General features: G+C 44.0%; 1 protein-coding gene across 1 annotated transcript in view; it reads left to right on the top strand.

The window, feature by feature from the left end:
- The window catches only part of MECP2 (methyl-CpG binding protein 2), a 77,237-nt gene extending 62,989 nt beyond the window's left edge, over positions 1 to 14,248 (top strand). Inside the window, exons 2-3 of the mRNA XM_066614414.1 lie at positions 793 to 1,125; positions 4,015 to 14,248. Coding sequence (XP_066470511.1) covers positions 793 to 1,125; positions 4,015 to 5,077 — 1,396 coding nt within the window. The 3' untranslated portion in view covers positions 5,078 to 14,248. The remainder of the gene's footprint in view (positions 1 to 792; positions 1,126 to 4,014) is intronic.
- The last annotated feature ends 6,918 nt before the right edge of the window (positions 14,249 to 21,166 follow it).

The following is a 21,166-nucleotide window of genomic DNA, read 5'->3' on the forward strand; positions in this document are numbered from 1 at the left end:
CCCTCCCTTACTTATTTTTAGAGTCTATGCCAGGGGTGTCACTCGTTTCATACAGAGGGCCGGAGTTGGCATTCAGGATGCCTGCTGAGGGCTGGAAGTGACGTCATTAACCGGAAAGTGACGTCATTAAACAGCTTATGGCCAGAAATCGGCACTTTATTCTCATTAACTGCAAATGACAGAAGCGAAAATACACAAATCTTGATTATATTTCAAGATATGGGAGAGCTCAATTTTCATGTGGGCTGCTGTTTCAGCAGTAACACCTCAGCACTGCTCAGCAGCTGAGAGCCTGAGGGCCGGATAAAAAGTTTCCGGGGGCCACATCCGGCCCCAGGGTCTTATGTTTGACACCCTTGGTCTATGCCATACTTCTGTTTATGTGAACTCTTCCATTTCATAGGTTACAGGCTCACATTTGGAGGCAATAATGTAGGATTAGTGCTTATACCATTCTACATTTCTGAGGATGAAAAAATATATTTCATGCATCTCATATTAGTGCTCTATTCCAAATGATCTAGTGCTTATATATAATCTTAAAACTGAATTGGACTTCTTTGTCTCATTCTGTTGAAACAATAACAGACTATTGTTCCTCTTATGGTACATGAGGGTTCCCAAGTTTCTTGTTCCTAGTTGTTGAATCACTAGCAAGTGTGTCTTTTTGAATGTGTGGTTTTGGTTTTATTTGGCTGTAGTTGGATGAAGAGTTTCCCCCTCCCCCAATCATTTAAGTTTTGTTCTTGTGCTTAGCACTCAGGTGGGCTTTTTCCCCCTCTTTCCTTGCAGGGAAGAAAAATCTGAGGACCAAGACTTGCAGGGTCTAAAAGACAAGTCCCCCAAAACCAAAAAAGTCAAGAAGGAGAGGAAAGAGGACAAGCAACATGAGCCCTCACAGCCTTCTGAAGAACCAGCTGAGGCAGGCAAGGCAGAGATGTCAGAAGGAGCTGGGACCGCTCCAGCTGCTCCTGAAGATTCTGCATCTCCAAAGCAGCGCCGTTCCGTCATCCGAGACCGTGGTCCCATGTATGATGATCCCACCTTGCCTGAAGGCTGGACCCGCAAGCTTAAGCAAAGGAAGTCTGGCCGCTCAGCTGGGAAGTACGATGTCTACCTTATCAAGTGAGTGACTGTGTTAGCAGTGTGTTGCTTCTAGCACACATTGCTCTTTAAGGTGTGGAACAAGCCAGTGCTCACCATAGTCTAGTTCCAGAACCTGACTTGTGCCAGGGTCCAGGCCAGGAAAATTATGAAGAGAAGTACTAGGTGATTTAGAGGTCATGCATTTATCAAGTTTATATAGATGCATGGGGGGCATGGCTGAATGGGGGCTTTAACCCTACTCCCTTCCATGCTCCGGATCCCATGGCCTGCTCGTGAGTGCTGTTTGCTTGGGGCAGGGGAACTGTTATTGGTGCTAAGGGGAGCCATTTTTCTCAGGGCAAACAGCAACAGTTTGGGGGGAGGGGCATAATCTGGATCATGAATGTGGAGGGGCACAGTCCCCTTCTCCCCCCCCCCATTATGAACCATTGTCCCATATGGCTGCTATTTACAGTTGAAAAATCAAACATGCATGATAGGTCCCACTCACAAGATAGGACTGAGGGTCAACATAAGTCTAATCTTGTGCCCTTGTTTGCAGTCTTTCCTCAATCCTATCTCTTCACTGATATGTACGTATTGCCTATTATTTGATCCCATTGTGTATGTGGTGGTGGGGTTATCTTGCATTTCAATCTCATTTCAACATTTAAAACTGCAGGTGGGACCACAGTTTTAAATTTCCCCTTACATGGATAACTCACTTCAAATAGAAAATCAGCACAAGTGGAAAGCTGGGCTAGTACCTTTTCATAAATGTGCTAGCTTCCTAGTTGTAGGGAGAACTTTTTTTAATATGAGAGAGCATTCAGAAGTAGTACACCTTACTTGTAGTTGGGAGTTGTACCATTTATTCTCCTACTGCATCATGTTCACTCTGCTGAAATCACCCCTATTGATAATGATAGGGAGCAAAATATGGAGCAAGTATTGGTGTTGTTACCAACCTATTGTTTTATAAAAACTGTATCATAAAATCTAAGTTCAATTCTCCATGATCTGGGCGTGAACAAAACATGTCCAACAAAATAAGTATTAGTGCTTGACTGATTTCCACACATTATATTCTTGTGTTAGTTTCCAACTCTAAAAGGTTGACTTGTTTAAGACCGTGTCAGATTGAGACCGTGTCTACTATATGTAGAAAGGTAGAAGTCTTTGTTCTTCCCAGTAATCTACCACCTTGACCTTCCCTCTTTGAAAGTAATTAATAGGGCAAAGACAGGGTTAATTCAAATAAGTCTAGAATCTTACGGATTTTAAATAGCTATATTTTATTAGTGGATGCCAGTAGTTGTTATAACCACATTTGCCTCCAAGCATAATGAAAAGGTTATTTCATCCTTGGAACAATAACAGGTTATGGAACAGGAACATACAGGTGCCTAGCACAGGGCATAATTTTGGGCAGATGGGGGAGCTGCATGACCCTTGTGTGACTCCCAGCTGGGCCGACGTGGGCTGACCCAGAAGTAATTAGTGGTGATGTGATGATGTCATTGCCAATTACTTCCGCGTTCTGAGCCACCAAAGTCATTCAGCAGGCTCAAAGCGGTGGTGAGTGCTGTGGGGCTTTTCAATCTCCTTGTCCCACCATTCCGACCTCTCCTTCTTCAAAGGAGAAACTAGAACAGTGTGGCAGGGAGACTGAAAAGCTGCCAGCTTGCCCCGCCCCACTCCAGCTGACAAGCGTGAAGCATTCATTCCACAATGCGTTCATCTGCTTGAGCCAGGTGGGCATGCTGGTGATGGGGGACTGCATGCCACCAGAGGATGGGGGGGGGGGAAATGGGGCTGCATGCCATCTGAGGGCTGCCAGAACAAGCCTCACGGGCCGCATATGGCCCATGGACTGCACATTGGATCCCCCATCCTAGTAGAACTACTGTTGTCTCATTCCGCTGGGTGGCAGTTGTAATTCCTCATCCCCAGGGTATCTTATTGAAACTACGACCTCTTCAACACTTCCCTTCTAGTTTTGGGAACAATATCTTTTTATTTCTAGGAACTATAATAAACTGATTAGGTATATTGCCCATTTTTTCCTTCTCACCCAATTCCAAGTTTCTGTAATAAGTTGGTAACAAACTTTCCATAATTTCTTTTCTGTCTTGGTGAAAACAAATTGTACACTCAGGTGCTTTTGAGAGGGAAAATTCCAGTCACAGTTCCAGCTCAAAAGAGGTAACATATTTTCCCCTATCTTGTCCTCAAAACATTAGGAAAACTTTTTGTAATCCTTTCCTCATAAAATCTTTGTTTGACCTCCTCTGGAAGAGTAATTATGGTTCAGATGCGGGATCTAACCTAGGAGTTTAGTCAACCACCATGTTTAACTAACATGAACGTGATGTCTGAAGAGAAGCTTTATTTACACAATGCAAAATGGCTGGCCCTCGTATCTGTTAGGAAGTTTCATCTCTCCTTTTCTTCTAGGGGCTTTAAAAGTGCAGAAACAAACTACCCTTAAAAATAAAACATCAAATAAACTTTTAATCAGGTAATTATTTCATCTAGTGGGGGGGGGGGGAATCCAAAGTAAAATGGACAGCCCACCCTCCACTCCATGATTCAGTCAAATTTCACTGTGGATCCAGTTGTATGTGTCTACAGAGAAGTGAAGGTATGGGAGCAGCAAAGCTCCTCTTGCAGAAACCTCCATCCTGTACCTGCTTTTGTTTCTGTGTGCATCTCTCTCCAGTCAAATATGCTGCCAACCTGGGATTATTCGGCCAGAACCCGGCAAGTTCAAAGTTGCCCACTAAGAAATTTCTTGTCCCTTGCCCTTCAAGCTGTGTTCTAATCTAACATGTGGAATCTGTAGTGGAATGCCATTAATTCTTCTCTCTCTCCTCTTTTTTTTTTTCTTTTTATCCCTTTCCATACCTTTGGTTCTTGTACCTGCAGCCCCCAGGGGAAGGCCTTCCGCTCCAAAGTTGAGCTCATTGCCTACTTTGAAAAGGTAGGCGACACCTCTCTGGATCCTAATGATTTTGATTTCACGGTGACTGGGCGTGGGAGCCCTTCGCGGCGAGAACAGAAGCCTCCCAAGAAAACCAAAACCCCTAAAACTTCCAGTACAGGCAGGGGCCGGGGCCGGCCTAAGGGCAGTGGCTCTACCAGGCCTCGAGGAGCTTCCTCGGAAGGTGTACAAGTGAAGCGGGTCATTGAGAAGAGTTCAGGAAAGCTGTTGGTCAAGATGCCTTTGCAGTCCTCTTCACCAGGAGCAAAGGCAGAAGGCACAGGAGGGGCCACCACCTCGGCCCAGGTCATGGTTATCAAGCGTCCTGGGCGCAAGCGGAAATCTGAATCGGACCCCCAGGCTGTGCCCAAAAAGCGGGGACGTAAGCCAGGTAGTGGAGCAGCAGCAGTAGCAGTCACTGAAGCCAAAAAGAAAGCAGTCAAAGAGCCAGTTGTCCAGGCTGTCCGGGAGACTGTCTTGCCCATCAAGAAGCGCAAGACACGTGAGACTGTCAGCATAGAGGTGGTCAAGCCAACCCCACCACCTCCAACCAACACTGGGGAATGGAGCCCCAAAGGACAGCGAACGGCTGCCAAGAGTCCCGGGCGCCGCAGCAAAGAAAGCAGCCCTAAGGGGCGAGGTGGCAATACAGTGCCAACCTCTGCCCCTTCCTCCTCCCCTGGCAAGAAGGATCAGCATCATCTTCCCTATCAGCCACCTCCAGACCCCCAGGGCAGCCCCCCAGCCCAGTCCCCAGAAAGCCCCAAGGACAGCAAGAGTCTTTCAGCTGAACCCCAGGACTTGAGCAGCAAGAGCTGTAAAGAGGAGAAGGCTCCAGAAAGTGATGGCTGCCCCAAGGAGCCACCTAAGACTCAACCTGGTGGCACGGCAGTGCCCTACAAACATGAGCGCAAAGACACTGTGTCGTCCTCCGCGGCCATGCCCCGGCCCACAAACAGGGACGAGGCTGTGGACACCAGGACGCCTGTGTCAGAGCGGGTCAGCTGACTTTGAGGGGGTGAGTGAGCAAAATGAGCGCCAGAGGAAACAAAAGAGAGGGACAGGCACTCCCCGCCCCACACACCCAGATGAGACTCCAGGCAGCTGCTGGGTAGGACTTCCCTTTCCCCACAGTGCCCCAGCTTTCAACCAATCAGCTTCCCCAAAACTCTTCTTCCTCTGTTCCCCTCCCTCCCCCATTTTTAATACAGACAAGCACAGTGTGGGGTGCAGAGACATGCCTCCGAGGGCTGGAAGCCACTTTGCACTTTTTCTACAAAATGGGGGCACCCTCTTCCCCTCCCCACCCTGGCCCCTTCTGCCAAGCTTTGCTGCATATACTACTGACAAGGCAAGCTGTTTGGCAGGGGAGGGGCAACTTCAAACTCTGGCCTGTTGTCCCAATCCTGCTTGTCCTCCATATAACAGAGGCCCTGTGGACAGATGAGGGGGTAGGGATGGGGGGGGCAGCGTGTGTATTCCACTCCACTTCCCTAGTGCCATGATGTAATGTAGTTGTCCAGTCTTAATTGGAGTTCTGTAGTTTTCAGTAGGATGTGTGCGTGTGTGTACACGTGAGAGAGAGAAAGAGAGAGGGGGGATTGTTGTGCAATGTTGGGAGAACCAACATCTCCCATCTGCCAGTCAGACCAGCAATTAGGAAGGATCTGTCCCCCAAGGACTGCCGCTAACTGACCACTGGGGAAACAGGGGCAACTTTGAAAGAATGTTTTCCTTCCTCATGTATTCTGAAAGGAGGGTCCTTTGATTTCGTTAAAGCAATCTGAGTGCGCTGAAGCGTGTGTGCGTGTTTGTGTGCTTGTCCCATGCTAAGAGTTAAAATGAGAAGTTCTTCCAGTTATTGTCAATGATGTTAGCTTAGGGAACTGTTTGCACTAATGGAGGCCTTTGCCCACTTGCTGTGAGGCAGTGGCATGAAAGCTGTATGGAGTGTGCCTGTGTATATTGGGGGTGGGGCGGGGCACTTTGACCGAATACTGGCTCACCTCTTCACCTTCTGGGGCAGGAAGGGAGCTGAATGTGTGTAAAACTACCTGTAATTCTGTGTTAGGATTGGCATGTGGCAATGGCTGAACTGAGATGCCTAATATTTGTCATTTCTAAGAACTTTCGTATGGTTGGCAACCAAGCTCTTCCACGGCAGTTGAGCACACCTACCCATTCTCCAGGAAAGCAGGGCTCCAGCAGAAGTGTAGCTTATACTGGGAAGGGGGCTTGGTCTTAAACTGGTCTCCATTTTCCCCCTTTCTACAAAAAACTGCAGAATTGAGCAGGGGGAGCACTATTCCCCCCCCTGTTCATTGTTTCTAGTGGCATATGTAGCACAGATAGGATATGTGCTCCCCATCCTGGGCAATGACAAAGTACCCAAAGAACAAGATGAGGAGCACAGGTCCAAATCAGAAATCTGGGCAGAGTATAGAGAGTGCTCTTAAAAAGCTTCCACACCTTGTGATGAGGTGCAAGGATTAAAACGAGCCCCATCTTGTGCTCTGAGTCTTTGGAGGGCAGACAATTCTGGAGATCTGTCATCTTAGGAGATCAATCTCCTAATGGTGGTTGTTGTTTTTTTAACCTTTTAAGACAAGCTCAGGCAGTTCTAATTTTTATCAGGGCAGAGCGGTGTGCTAGGGACAGGATATTTAAATCCTTTCCTCATTCTAACCTCACCCTAACCCCAACTACTTATTAGCTCTGTTGGGGGAAAAATATGGGTGCCTATATAGGTGCTTTTTCCCTCAGTGATGCTAATAACAACTAACTGGGATGCAGGGTTGATTTCAGATTGGGAAAACAGTGATTGTGTGAAGGGCAATACACCTTCCCTTGGCACTGCCATTCTGAAGCCACTTTAAAGTTGGGGTGGAAAAAATTGCCAGAGTGATCTATGTCACCTCTCAGAAGGCTTTATGTGTTAGTTGTTTCTACACCAAAATTATTTTTTTTCTTCTGCCTGTCAGCTGATTATTGGAGCAAAATGTCCTTTCACTGCTGATACACATGGAAGGAAATGTTTACTTGCAGTTATTAAGTGTAGATATGGGGTAATGCACTGATTGTCATAGACTCCAATGTCACAAGTGGAGGATTTGTGAGAATCGGTTTTGCCTTGATTGCAGAAGCTTGTAGGACTCCCTTTTCCCTGGGCTTCCTATTTTGCAACCAGGACCAAGTTTTTTTTAATTTCCATTCTGTCCCAAGTGTATTGAGTTGCTCAGTGATTTGCAGTAAGGTTTTGGGATGACTTGCAATTTCTATCAAGAGTAAAACCAATGTCTCCTATTAGACTGCATTAGAGTAGTCTGGAGTCTGCTGCTAGTGGCTGATGCTAGAATTCCCCCCCCCCCCATGAAACCTGTTGGAAAACCTGCTTGTCCTTGATTTGATGGAAATGGCTGTCTTTAAAATTGGAAGTATGACATAACATTTTAAGAAGCAGAAAAGAAGTGGGGGGAGGAAATGACCGCTGTGGTAACGTAAAAAACAAGCAAACTCCTCTTCATCAAAGGGCTTTTCCCTTATGTTAAAAAAAGGCACGACTATCTGGGTGTGGAGAGAGCAGAGTTAATCAGTATTCAGGCTATGGAAAACCCAGTATGGGTAAAATAGAGTTCTTTTGGTCTCAGGTTACATTGGGAGATCTTTAGTCTGCAGCCTCTGCCTCTGACAAATCCAGGATAAATTTGTGTCCCCCTTTCTTTTCAGTGTTCAGACTTCCATTTTGCATGGAGAACACTCCCCTTTCCCCCACCCGTATTAACTTGCTTGAGTTATATGAGGGCTTTAATAAACTGGGAGCAGATCAAAACCGTGGACGTTTATTCTACTCCTGGGCCACTGCTTGTGCGATATCTTTCTTACACCAAACATGTTCACAGTCCATGTATGAAAATGGTCTGTGTATTATTTCTAGCTGCAGTTAAATGTAGTTGGAATCTGCAGTGCACTGCCATTCACAATGTGTAATCACAGCTGTAACATTTTTATATTATGAAATTTTCCACAGAAAAATGTTTTGGGTGAAGCTGTCGCTTGCCTGCTGCTCACCTGAAAGAGAACGCAAAATCCGGTGGTAACATTGGAGCAGAAGGAACAGTGGAAAAAACGACAAGCTTCTTGTTTTGTTTAGAAGATGCTTAATGGCAATGTGTTTTTTTCTTCTTAATTAAATAGAAGTGGATCACAGCTGTGGCATAGGGGAAGGGAGTCTTTAACCTTTTGTCCCTTGAGGGTCCTGGTCCAGATCTGTTTCCTTCTGTGGCTGCTATTTTGTCTTGGAAGAGAACCTCCCATTAGTGTCAGTGGCAATTTCACTTCCAGATAAACATAGGGTGACCTGATCTGGACTGGGACCATATCAAGGGCAAAGAGTTAAAGCCTCCTCCCCTGCACTTCCCAGTCCACAGGGTCCCCAGGTTAGCTCCTACTCTGTTAAGAAAAAATGTTATTAACTATGTGCTTAAAAAGGTCACATAGTTAACCTTAAAAATAGCAATCCTTCCTATCTCAACTGGCCTTCTCTGTTGGCTTGATGTAGTGAAAGCAAACCTGTGTGGAGCATACCCAGATTAAAAACAATCATATAAAAATGGGGTTGAGAAGTGGGATGAGGTGGGATGTGAAACTCTCTACACTCTGCCTCGCCAACACTCAGTACTTTTCTTTTCAGCAGAGCTGAGCTCTGGATACTGTCAGTCAGATTGACTCCAAGAAGCATGCTTGGGGAGGTGGCTCTAAGCAGGTATGGGAAGGCTTTAGTTTCCCTCACTTACACATCACTTTTTTTCTAAAACTTGGGCATTACACCCACACCCCACATTGTTTAAATGCAGGTCTTCCATGATCACAAGTGGATCTCTTGCCATCACATTTGTGTACCCTTTTTGAAACCTTCCCAAGTACAGTGCATTATTGCATTCCAATATCTTTCTAGGATTAAGAACAATTTAATCTTTAAGCTACAAAATGGGGATCTGATTTTGTAGGAAATGTTCACTGCATTATGTTCTTTCAGATGGCATACCAGCTTGTCATACCCTTGGACAAACCTTCAGCAGCCTGTAATGGGAAGCCAGTGTGGGCAACATCTGGCCTTGTAGGTGGCTCTTTGGGCTTTCTGAGCTATTTGGTACAATTAGAAAATGCAGTTTTTGCTATCACATGGCTTTACCTCTAATGGTACACCAATGTTTTCCCTATCACCGAGCTTCAAAATGCACAGGTGTCCTTTGCCATCTTCCCTTCCTAATAGAGCTGCCTCTTGATGTTGGAAAAATAAGATGCTTTGTTTAGATAACTCCTTGCCATATTGATTGAAAGCCTTCCCTTTCATGTGTTAGTTATTTTTCCACTTTGGATAGGATGATGCACTTTAAAACTAACTGAGAAAAGTGTTTCCCTCCTTGTTAGGTAGAAAACATGGTTGCAGAACAGAACCGCAAGCCCATCTTAACCTACAAAGTTTTAGCAGTGCATCTCGGGCAACCTGAGGGAAAGTGGGTAAGCTCCCTATGTAAGCAGTTAGGGAATCCATATGGATCTCTGTTAGCAGCTGTTATTTGGATTACCTAAATGCTTGTCTTTAGATTCAAAATGCGCCTAGGATCAAGTACTGCTCTAAAACATCTTCACATACAACTGCTTATTCTAAGCTATCCTTGTCTGGGTTTAAAGAGTTTGCAAAATGATGGGGTATTATCCCAGTCTTTATCTTTCAGACAAACAAAAGGAAGGTACTTTCATGTCACTTATTTCCTCCTTGGCCTGATGTAGGGCTCAACATTAAAGAGGAATAGATTTTTGTTAGTAACATAGGACCAAATTAGATGTTTGGCAGACTCAGGTTACTGCCAAACTGCTACAAAGCAGTAGAGAAAGGACACTGTTTTCATAGAGAAGTGATGGCAACTAATTCTAACCTTTCCTGCCTGCCTCTTCTCTCTTGCCATAACCCCTTTTTCTCCCTTATGTCTTGGCTGCAAATGGCACCCTCCCCACTCTACAACTGTTCCTCAAACAAGGTCTTTTGCCAGATGTCTCCTTCAGCTCAAAGAGAAGGAATTTATGTGAAATGAAGGGGTTGATAATGGGGTGTGTCATAAAATTGGGCCTCTCCCCACCATCCTTTACTGATGTAATTATGCTGTTGGAGCTGGCTGCTTCTCCAGGGCAAATTGCTCCAGTTGTAGCTTGGCAGTTTCGGTTCCCCTTTCTACTGGGATACAGAGTTGTGTTTCAGAAGTGAATTCCTTGTGCCCAGCTCTGCCCACCCAGCCTGGCCTCAGAGACTAATGCAGACTGTGCCTGGTATTTTGAGAGACTGCAAGAGGTTTCTACCTTATTAGCATTGTGAACCACCCAATGTTTCTGTGTCAAGTGAAAATAAACTTCTCGTCGGTTTCAATTATTATACAATAATGTGTAGAGTTTAACGTTAGGTCTAACTTTTTTGTTTGGGGGTTTAATTTCTGTGTGTGTGCGCGTGTGTGTGTTTTTTAAGGCACCAAGTAGACACAGAAAAAATGGTCTAATTTTATATATCTGTATATTGCATTATGAGGGGCTGCTTTTTTTTTCCTGCTTGTTGCACCACTACCAAACAAAAAAAATAGATTAACAAGCAAGGAATGATATGGTCTGTTGAGAAATTACTATGTTGCTTCTTGGCCATTATTCCTGGTCTCTGATATCATAGGACAAGGGGAAATAAAACCGGCCCATGAAACTTGCCTGTCTAGTAATTTTTTTTTCCTCCATAATGGAGCTGAATTGCCTCTTCAGCTCTGACTGTTCTACATTTTTGAAAGGGGATTTCCTTTGTCTTGATGAGGGGAAAAATGAATGAGGTAGTTGAGTCCAGCCAATAATTTGATTTTGTTTTTTTGCACTCAGTCTGCTGGGCAGGGGGGATGGGACTTGTTTGTTTTGGGATGAATAAAAAGAGGTGGGATGATACAAAGGAGTAACATGGAGGGTTTTTTTCCCAGTCCAGACTCAGACTGGGTTCCATAGAAACCTCCCATGTCAAACTGGACTTGAGATTAAAATATAATTAGCATGATTTAATGGGCATTTATGGCCACTTCTGTAGCAGAACTATTTACTGGTAGTGTGACCCTTTGAAAACTACTTTAGGATCTGAACTCAGCTGCCTGATGCTCTTCCTCTAGAACACATATTTTTTCAGAAATTCTCTTCACCGCAAGAACTGCCTCTTCTTCAGTCCACCTCCTTGATTTTAAGAGCTAATCTGTGTCCTACAGCCCCTTTTAATTGTGTGCCTTGTATCCCAGCTGGCATAAATTGGCAACACTCCACAACAGGAGTGGTTGTAGGAAGCAACCAACTGAAAACTGCCCTATTTTCCCCAGTTTAGCACAAGCCCAAATTTCTATGACACTGCACCTTTTGTCTTTTGATGTTGCACTTTTATGGGCCGTTTTTCTCCTCTTGCATGCAGAGGCAGCTTCAGGGAGGAAAGGGGGACAGTAGAGGCAAAAAAAGGCAAGGTAGATTTGCAGGGATGGTGATGGTTGAGCTTTGTTTTGGCTGTTACAATCTTCCTGAACAGTAACGATTATGTGTTTCAAAACCTATGTTTTTAATTCAGACAGGTTAGGCAGGCAATTCTTCATACAGGCATTTGTTCATCCCCACTTGCAGTGCTGCCTGTGCTTGCATGAGTGTTTTATCTGGGGGGGGGGGAGGGTGGTGTTAGACAATATAACATTTCCAACTGCTGGACATATCTGTGGTGTCAGAGCCCTGCTAACATTCATCTGATCAAACATTGATACAGTTGACAGGGAAAGTAGAACTTGGGATCAGCTTGCCAACACTTCACTAGCCAGTCCTCGCTACATCCTGTAAGGGACCATTAGGAAGAAGACTGTGTATGACAGATGCTCTCTACCAGCTTGTCTGCAAGTCACCAAAATCAGCAATATATGCTCGGGAGGTAGCAGCTTAAATTTGCCGTTCTTCCTAAAGCAAAGATCACTAGACCAAGTGCAAATTACACTTCTGTAGAGATGCAAGTGCAACTATATATTCTTCCTGTTTGGAGTGAGGAGAGAGTTTTTCCCAGTTTGTAGGCCAACTTGCACCAGGTTCTCTTCCAATCATGGGCCTGGCATTTCTTTTCTGAGCTGTGCAGATGGGAAGCACTTGTTGCAGTTGTGTGTATCTGCATGAGGGATAATTGGGAGAGTTGGAAATTTTTATCATCTTGGTTTTCCTTTGAGCGCAAAAAAAATAAAATAGAAGAAAAAACCTTGGCAAACTCCCTCTTTCCTTTCTTGTACCTGGGAGAGGGATGGGGACACTCCCTTTACCCTGCTTCCATCTGACAACATACTGCTAACAACAAACCAACTTCCTTCTGCTTCAGAACTCAGTAGTGATCACCATATGACCAAATACTACAAGGACTGTTATTAAATGTATGCTGAGTGCTTGCTACCTTGTACAGCTCTTGATCCTCACGTAGCCAACTCTCTTTCTCTCTCTCTCTTTCTAGCCAGTGGTGTTCCTTTCTCTTCCTGACTTTTTCAAGTCTTTCTTTTTTGTTTTTTCTCTTTTTAATTCCAGAGACACAGATTTGGGGGGAGGACGTGTTTTTTGTTTTCTTTTCCCTTTCTACTAGTCTTTTTTCTGAAAAAAAAAAAAAAACTGTGGTGTTTGAGACTCTCATTGTGCGTAGGGTTTTATCACCCCCCATCCCCTGAAAAAAGGAATGTCGGTGAAAACCTTCTGTGTGTGTTTTTGATGGTCCACAAGTACGTATTGTGAACATTTCTGTAAAGTAATTGTTCCAGGCACAAACGCTTCAGATTTTGGGGTCTGTTTCAAACATTTGTACATATTTTAAAAGGGAGGGAAAAGTGTCTGCTCTTTGTTTTTTATTTTTTGTCTTGTCTGTCTGCAGCAAAGACAAAAGGGAGGTTAACTGGGGATGTGATCGATGGAATGTTTTTAACAGGCATTTTCAGGGTATTTTGTACTGCTTCTATTTCTAACCATCCACCACTAGCACATGTTGTTACAGGCAAGTGAGATGATTAGATTTCTTCAGGTAGATACTCATTTGGTTGTGGAACAACAACTAGAAGGAACTAGCACCATCAGGGCAATTAAAAGGAATTCTATGAAATGTTATGCTATGACGTGTGATTCAGAGTTGAATGAGCATCCCATGAAAGAGGCTGTCTGCACCCCCCACACACACAAAAAACAGCCCATTAATTTTGTTTCTGAATGCCAGGAGGTTGCTACTAATCCATATTGATGGGAATGTTTGCTTCAGCCACAGAAATTTATAGAAATAAAAATTTATCAAGAATCCTCCAAATTTTATATTGGGATTGGATAGAAGCAAGGATTGTAGCAAATTCTGGAAATCAATTTTTAAAAGTTTTGTTTCATTGTTCATACCTGTCTTTATAGACACCCCAGTCACCCCCAGTCTTTCTGATTGCACCTTGCATTTGGTTGATGCGTTTTTGGGACAATTACTTTTAAGAACTCTGAGTAGATTGTTTAATAAAACTTTAAATTGATTGCTCTTTTTGTAGGTTTTGTGTACAGCCAAATAAATAAATAAATAAATAAAAGACTGAAAGCACTGACTATATTTAAAAAAAGAAAAAAAAAGAAATTTATTAAAGGAAAATTTGTATTTCAGTATGAAAATAACAAAATCCGTCTGAATGTACATGTATATGTTTAAAAGAAATCCACCAACCCCCCTCCCTACCCTTGTATCCTATTTATTATATAAAAAGTTTGCCTTATAAATTTACAAGAAAACAGTCCTTTCTTTATGGGTGTCTCTATCTTTTTGGGGGGTTTTTTAAAAAATGAGAAACTTTATTTTTTCCCCCTCTTTTGACAACAAAGACAGACAGTGGCAACTGTTTTTATATGTAAAGTTATTTAAAAGAAACAAATTATATTTTTATGTTAAAAACAAAGAGGTTCACTCCCAGGCTTAGCACTCAGCATGCATTCGACACAGTAATCTACTTGCATCTCATGTTGGTAAGTACTGTATTTGTGCTAGAACTGAATTATAAACCTATGTAAATGTTACAGATTGTTTGAGCCTTTCATTACCAAGGTAGAAATGTTCTGCCCTGCCATTAAAATATAATATTTTTTTCTCTGTTGTGGAAGAGAATGTCTTTTAGTTCTGAGTTGATGGGGATGGTGACCATCTTGTCAAGTGGGGCCATTTTAACTGATGCGAACTTTGCGTAGATATTTGAGCTGGGCAGAATGGACAGGTTTTCAGCTAGAGAAAGGCAAGCGCATGCTAGCTTACTTATTAACACAATTTTTTTAGTCGCTTTGCAGAAGTCCCAATCAAATGGTACAAAACACTGGACACAACCACACAAACAACCAAAGATTGCAGGTATAAAATGGGAGATACATGGCTTGGCAGCACTACATGTGAGGTGGATCTTGGAGTTGCAGTGGATCACAGGATGAACATGAATCAGCAGTATGATGCAGCTGCAAAGAAGGCAAATGCAATTTTAGCCTCCATTAACAGAACCATAACTTCCAAGTCACGAGAAGTTGTGGTTCTGCTTTACTCTGCACTGGTTAGACCTCACCTGGAGTATTGTGTCCAATTCTGGGCACCCCACTTTAAGAAAGATGCAGCCAAACTGGAGATGGTTCAGAGGAGAGCTACGAGGATGATCAGGGGGCTGGAGGACAAGTCCTACAGGGAAAGATGGAGGGAACTTGGCATGTTCAGCCTGGAGAAGAGAAGGCTGATATGATAGCTCTCTTTAGATACTAAAGGGCTGTCATATGGAAGAAGGGAATAATTTATTCTCAGTTGTCTCTGAAAGCAGAACTAGAACCAATGGGTACAAACTGCAAGAGAAGAGATTTTGATTAGACATCAGGAAAAAATTCCTGACAGGGCGTTTCAGCAGTGGAACAGATTGCTGAGAGGTGGTGGTTCTCCCTCTCTAGAGATATTCAAGCAGAGGCTCAACAAGCATCTGTTGGAGGTGCTCTAAGAGGATTTCCTGCCTAAGGCAGGGGGTTGGACTAGATGACCTATTAGGCCCTTCTAATTCTAGGATTCTAAAACTACCAGCTGACATGTTGGGTTGGAACTCTAATAACATCTTACTATTTTATATTATTGATGTGCAAATGGGTCCAGGCCTGGGGAGGCACAGTCATATGAATATACATGCACTCACTCACTCCCCCTTCCTACTTCTTAAGTTCCTTGAAACATATACTCCAGAAACAAATTTTTAAAAAACTCACCTCTTCTTTCCCCACTCAGAGAGAGCTCAGCAGCACACCCCCAAGGCAGCTCAATAGCTGCCTCCCCTGGTGCTTTAGAAAGCCTGGTCCCTTTTTGCAAGCTCCCTGGTGTTTTCATGGCTTTCTTAAGAACAAAAAGGAGGAAACTCCTGCCTGTTTTTAATTTAAAGCCCATGCCCTTCTCTCTTTTAATTGGAAGTCAGCCATGATTGCAGCCCAACCAGTGGAGGAAGTTCACTGTGGCATCCCCAGTGATTGCTGATGCAGGTATCCTACCTCTTTTTCACTGGAAATCAGCCATGATTGTAGCGAATTGGCTTTTAGCTGCTTTTCTGGGCATTTTCACATGTATGTGCTATTTAACTCAATGTTCTGGAGAAGAAAGGAACAGCATGGAAAAGCAAGGTACAGTACTGTTCTTGTTGGGTCTGATGAGGCTCTGCCTCCCCTGACTGCACATCACTGTTATATATATGCTGCTATAATAAGATGACAACTGATTCCCATTATTCATTTTATTTCAACGCCTTCGTACATGTTTGCCTCAAATTAGCTGGTAGCATGGTGACAAGCAAGGCCATAGTTCGAGTATAATGAGTACAGCTGTGGCAAGACAGTGAAGTCCCAGTGACTGTATCCAAATATCTCTGATGCTTACCTGCCCTGTGGTTTTTCTGTGTTTGGTTTTATCCAGAAAGGATGGAAGGGTTCTCAATGCAGAGATGGTATGAAAGCCTGTCACCTTGTACCATACTGGAATTTCCCAGAAGAGAAAGGAAGATTGATAAATTCAGACATCATCCAAAGGTCTGCACGATGTGAAAGATGGGATGTGGTTTTTTTGAAAGTGCTACTATGCTGACCACTGCAGAAAACATTTGAAAGCAGTTTTTTTTTTTTGTGAAGGGTAGGAGTTTGACACAGACAGCCCACTCCTAACGAAATCCTTGTGCAGCTATGCAGTGGTGTCAGCATGGCTTCCACTGTATCCCGCAGGGGTGTTTTGGTATGTTGAGGCTTCCTCAGGATAAGGGAACATTTGTTCCCTTGCCCCAGGGTAAGCTCCAGCAGTTGCCATGAGTGAACTTGGAGTTCAACTCCAAGTTCGCATTGACCCATGAAGGCACATCAGACCTGGAAAGGGAGTTAGGATTTGGCAAGCACCACTACTGCTGAACCCTCACCCTACCTGGGCCCGATTCATCCTCCTCCTCACCCAAACTCTTCCTCACCACATCTCCTCCCCATTCAATCCACCCCCTTCTTGCCTCCCTCCCAATCGCTTCACTGCCTTGCCTGCTCCGGTGGGCATCCGGCATCTGCCATAGCACGGACCTGGCTGCTTGCACTGGTGCTGTTGCGTTTGTGACAACCATAAAGCTGTTTACATCGGTGGAACATGCGTTCCACCAGTGTATATGGCCAATAGGATTGGACTATCAAATGATTTAGGCCAGTGGTTCTCACACATTTAGCACCGGGACCCACTTTTTAGAATGAGAATGTGTCAGGACCCACCAGAAGTGATGTCATGACCAGAAGTGACATCATCAAGCAGGAAAATTTTTAACAAGCCTAGGCTGCAATCCTACTCACATTTACCCAGGAGTAAGTCCCATTTACTATCATTGTTAAAAGAATTCACATAGTAGTTTGTTAAAAGTACAGATCTGTAACATTTCCCCAAATGCAGTCACATCCCATGGTAGCATCAAGTCTAATATATTAAAAATAAAATATTGAAATGAATGGGGACCCACCTGAAATTGACTTGCGACCCATTTAGTGGGTCCCAACCCACAGTTTGAGAAACACTGATTTAGGCTGCAGTCATATCCACACTTACCTGGGAATAAGTCCTATTAAATTTTTTAGACATGGGTCAATACAGTAAATAAAGCTTTTAAGAGAAGCAGAATGTAGGGGGAAGATGAGAAAAGGAGCAATTTTATGTACCAATAATTATTCTGAGGCAGCAACACAATGCAAACAAAAGAGTATCCATTTTAGCTTCTCCAAAGAGGAAGAGAAGTGAAGATGCTTATGGGAATTATAGGCTGTATGAGGGCTGCTGCTATGGAAGTACAACACTACTCACAAAGCCTACAACTCCCATAAGACCTTCATCTCCCATCCTATTTGGAGAAGATATAAAATTTTTCCTTTGTGGCTTTTTGCTGCTGCCTCAGAACAATTCCTGGCAAGTCATTTTCAAAGAATTTTACACACCCCTAAGTTTTACCCTCCCAAGTTACCTGAGGCTCTTAGAAAATTTCATCATTCAAAACCTACCCTTGACTTCTCTGAGATTGACTACGAGTATTTATGTACATCTTGAAAAGGGGCAGTCCAGCCATTTGTATCCAACTCCTCCTCCAAAGAGTGCGGCATGATGTCTCCCCTGCCCCCTATCTTATCCTTACCACAAAACGTGTGAGGTAGATTGGACTGAAAAGGCATCAATCTACCAGGTGACCACTGAAAGCACTCTTGGTTGCTTAAACAGAGCCTCCAGGAATTTCCAAGTTATACATTTTCTGCCATCTCACCCATCCCATCTTATGTTTAGGGAGTGGCTAGGGAACAAGCTGCAAAATCTTACAATGCTCCTAAATACTTTATAAAGTTTCAAAATCAGTGTTTTATTTTTTAGCAAAGTAGTCACACAGAGGTGTTGCTTTTGTATCAGTTACCTGGGTAACACTGGGAAGAATCTCCAAGTTTTTAAATAAACAGGAAGTGTGTGCCCAGGAAACTGGCTGATTAGTGCAAGTCAGTATGTGAAATTCAGTGTTTCCATCCCCTTCTTTTCTGGCCCTCTTAGGTCCCTTGGCTTTGTCAGGTGAAGGAGTAGAATGGAGGCTATAACTGACATGCTTGCCCTATCCAAGACTAGCCTCTGAACCTGATTATTTCTGTATACCACCTTTCTTTTCCTTTGATTTCTCTTCAGAAGCTGGTTTGCATACGCAGGCTTATCTTACACCCATAAAGGGTCTTACAACATACTGAGATACATACACACACTCCTTCTCCAGATGTTTCCTTCAGAGTCAAGTTCTCTTTCTTAGCTGCACAAGACATTCCTCAAGCTTCTACCAACTCTCTCTTTCTCCTTGACTCCAACACTCAATTTCCTTGGGTTTCTGGTTACTTTCTCCTCCTTTAGCACTTTCTCTCTCCTCCTTTAGCAATGCTGGTCTGCTTTAGACAATATCTTCTCCCTGCCAAACCAGTCCCATGTAGTTAATAAGTGTCTGTGTACACATCTTGGCCCTTCCCCCATCTTCTGGAAGAACTTTTTTTCAGATTGAAGGCCAAATTACTGTTGCCACACATGATTTTTAAAGTTGCTCTGGCAGGTAGGGGAGGGAGCAGGATGCAAGTGCATAATGTATGTAATTGCATGAGTTCAGTTTGCTTGTGCATGCATGTCTATATTGAGTGGGGCCAGCTTGGTGGGGAGGTGCCAGGGGACCTCCCAGGGGACCTTTAAGTTCTTGTAGTTTGCCAGTGATACTGTATAGGCATTTTTAGCTGAACTGATAACTTTCCTCTCCATTAGATTGTAAACTGGTCAGATCTCTGAACATTTTGTGCTATCTTACCAGGTTAGGTAAGTAGCCCTACCTCCATGTGCACATTACAGTATAGACTGAGGGACCAATTCTATCCAACTTTCCAGCACTGGTGCAGCTGCAGTACAGCCTCAGGGTAAAGGAACAGGATGCAGTGCATGCTCCATTAGCACAGCTGCACCGGCACTGGAAAGTTGGATGGGATTGGGCTGTTAGGGTAGAGCAGGGCTGCCCAAACCCCAGCCCAGGAGCCACTTGTGACCCTCAGGGACTCCCAATCCGGCCCACAGTGAGCCCCCAGTCTCCAATGAGCCTCTGGCCTTTTGAAGATTTGCTGGAGCCTGTGCTGGCCTGATGCAACTGCTCTCAGTGTGAGAGCAACTGTTCAACCTCTCACATGAGCTGTGGGACGAGGGCTCCCTCCACTGTTTGCTGTTTCACGTCTGTGATACAGCAGTGGCAGCGAAGAAAAGGTCAGCCTTGCTTTGTGCAAGGTCTTTTATAGACCTTTGTGCAAGACCTTCATTCATTCATATAATTTCCATCTCTAATATATTCATTTATGTAAATTTATTCAAATTTGAAATGTATGTTCTTTCCCCCCCCCCCTGACAGTGTCAGAGAGATGTGGCCCTTCTGTCAAAACGTTTGGATAACCCTGGTATAGAGCAGTAGTTTGCTATTCTAATGTTTCCTTTCAGTGCAATTGGAAAGAAGGGTAGAGCAATTCTTTCTGCACCATATGCTCCATTTTTGAAAAGTAGTAGGAGAAAAGGCAAGGCAGAACAGAAAAGGCAAGGTACCAAGCTAGAGGAGAACAGATGCCCCTCCTCCAAAGGTCAAAGTACCTGGTTTTATCTCATCTAGAAGCTGTAGAGGATCACCAATGTCCTCTGTTTCCAGGACATGTCATCTTTTTTTAGCCTGGTGTCCTGAAAAGGAACTTAACCTTTTCGCTGTGAGCAGGCAGCACATAGCCTTCTTGCATAAATTATATGTAATTTAATTTTAAACTTAATAAGTAATATAGTGTTTAACCACACTAAATCAATTAACCACACTAAATCAGCCACACAATCAAAGGTGTGTTTAGCTTTTATTTTGTCATGTCTTATATTTTTCTTGGATGTCCTACATTTTGGGGTGTCTTGTTCTCTTCTGTGCTTATAACATCTGGTCATCCTGAGACACTGAGCACAGGTTCCTGTTCAGATCAAAATGGAGATGGCAGCACTGCTGAGACCCCTGTAAGTTTCAAGGCTGACCCAGCTCTAGTCTATGCCTTCCATTGCTATGTGCAGCAAAAGACTTAATGGGGGGAGTACTGTGCAATGGAGTATCTACCATCTGAATCTTTTTTTAATGGTAATTCAATGCAAATCCCACAGTGATCTTCAGCCTTTTTTGTGCCTTGCCCCCAATAAAGTATGAGAATGGGGACCCATCATTGCTCCTGTCCCCTCTTGAGACCCTACCCCCCACCCCTACCCCATCACCCTCCTTGCCCCCCCCAGCACTGTTCACTGTAACCAAATATTCTTATTAGAATATGGGTTCCCAACCCATGGTCCATGGACCACAGGTGGTCTGCGAGGCCCTGCTAGGTGGTTCAGGAGGTCTTGGGAGAAAAAATAACAAAGGGCCCCCCCCCCCAAAGAAAAAAGTGTTAGCACTTTTCAGACTGCCTTTCTTGTTAGCAGCTCCCCAATTCAGCGCCAGTATAGAGGCTTCTCCTCCAAAGTAGAGGCAGAGCTGCAATCTCCTAAAGTGCCACCGAGCAGAGCAGCAGAAGCAGAGACAAGTCTTGGTGCTTGGGTGGTGGAGGGGCAGGGAACCAAGCTTGCCTGGTGATGAGCAGCAGGGAGATGAAGTGCATTCACAAGCTGAGCGTCTCAGAGCCCAGTCCTATGCATGTCTACTCAGAAGTAAGCCCCATTATATCAATGGGGCTTATTCCCAGGACTGTGGCTAGGATTGCAGCCTAAGAGCCCAATCCTAGATATATCTATTCAGAAGTAAGCCTCATTATAGTAAATGGGGCTTACTCCCAGGACAGCGTGGCTACTATTGTTGCCTCCCTCTCCAGCACCTGCAGTGGATGCTTCCCCTTGGGGACTTCAGCTGTGAAAAGTCCTGGCATTGCCTTCTTTGCAATGGCATTACCTTCTTTGCAATCCCGCTCAGCCTTGCTTAAAGGTGTTTC

The sequence above is a fragment of the Tiliqua scincoides genome, chromosome 2 (genome assembly GCF_035046505.1).
Source record: "Tiliqua scincoides isolate rTilSci1 chromosome 2, rTilSci1.hap2, whole genome shotgun sequence".
Classification (NCBI taxonomy): Eukaryota; Metazoa; Chordata; class Lepidosauria; order Squamata; family Scincidae; genus Tiliqua; species Tiliqua scincoides.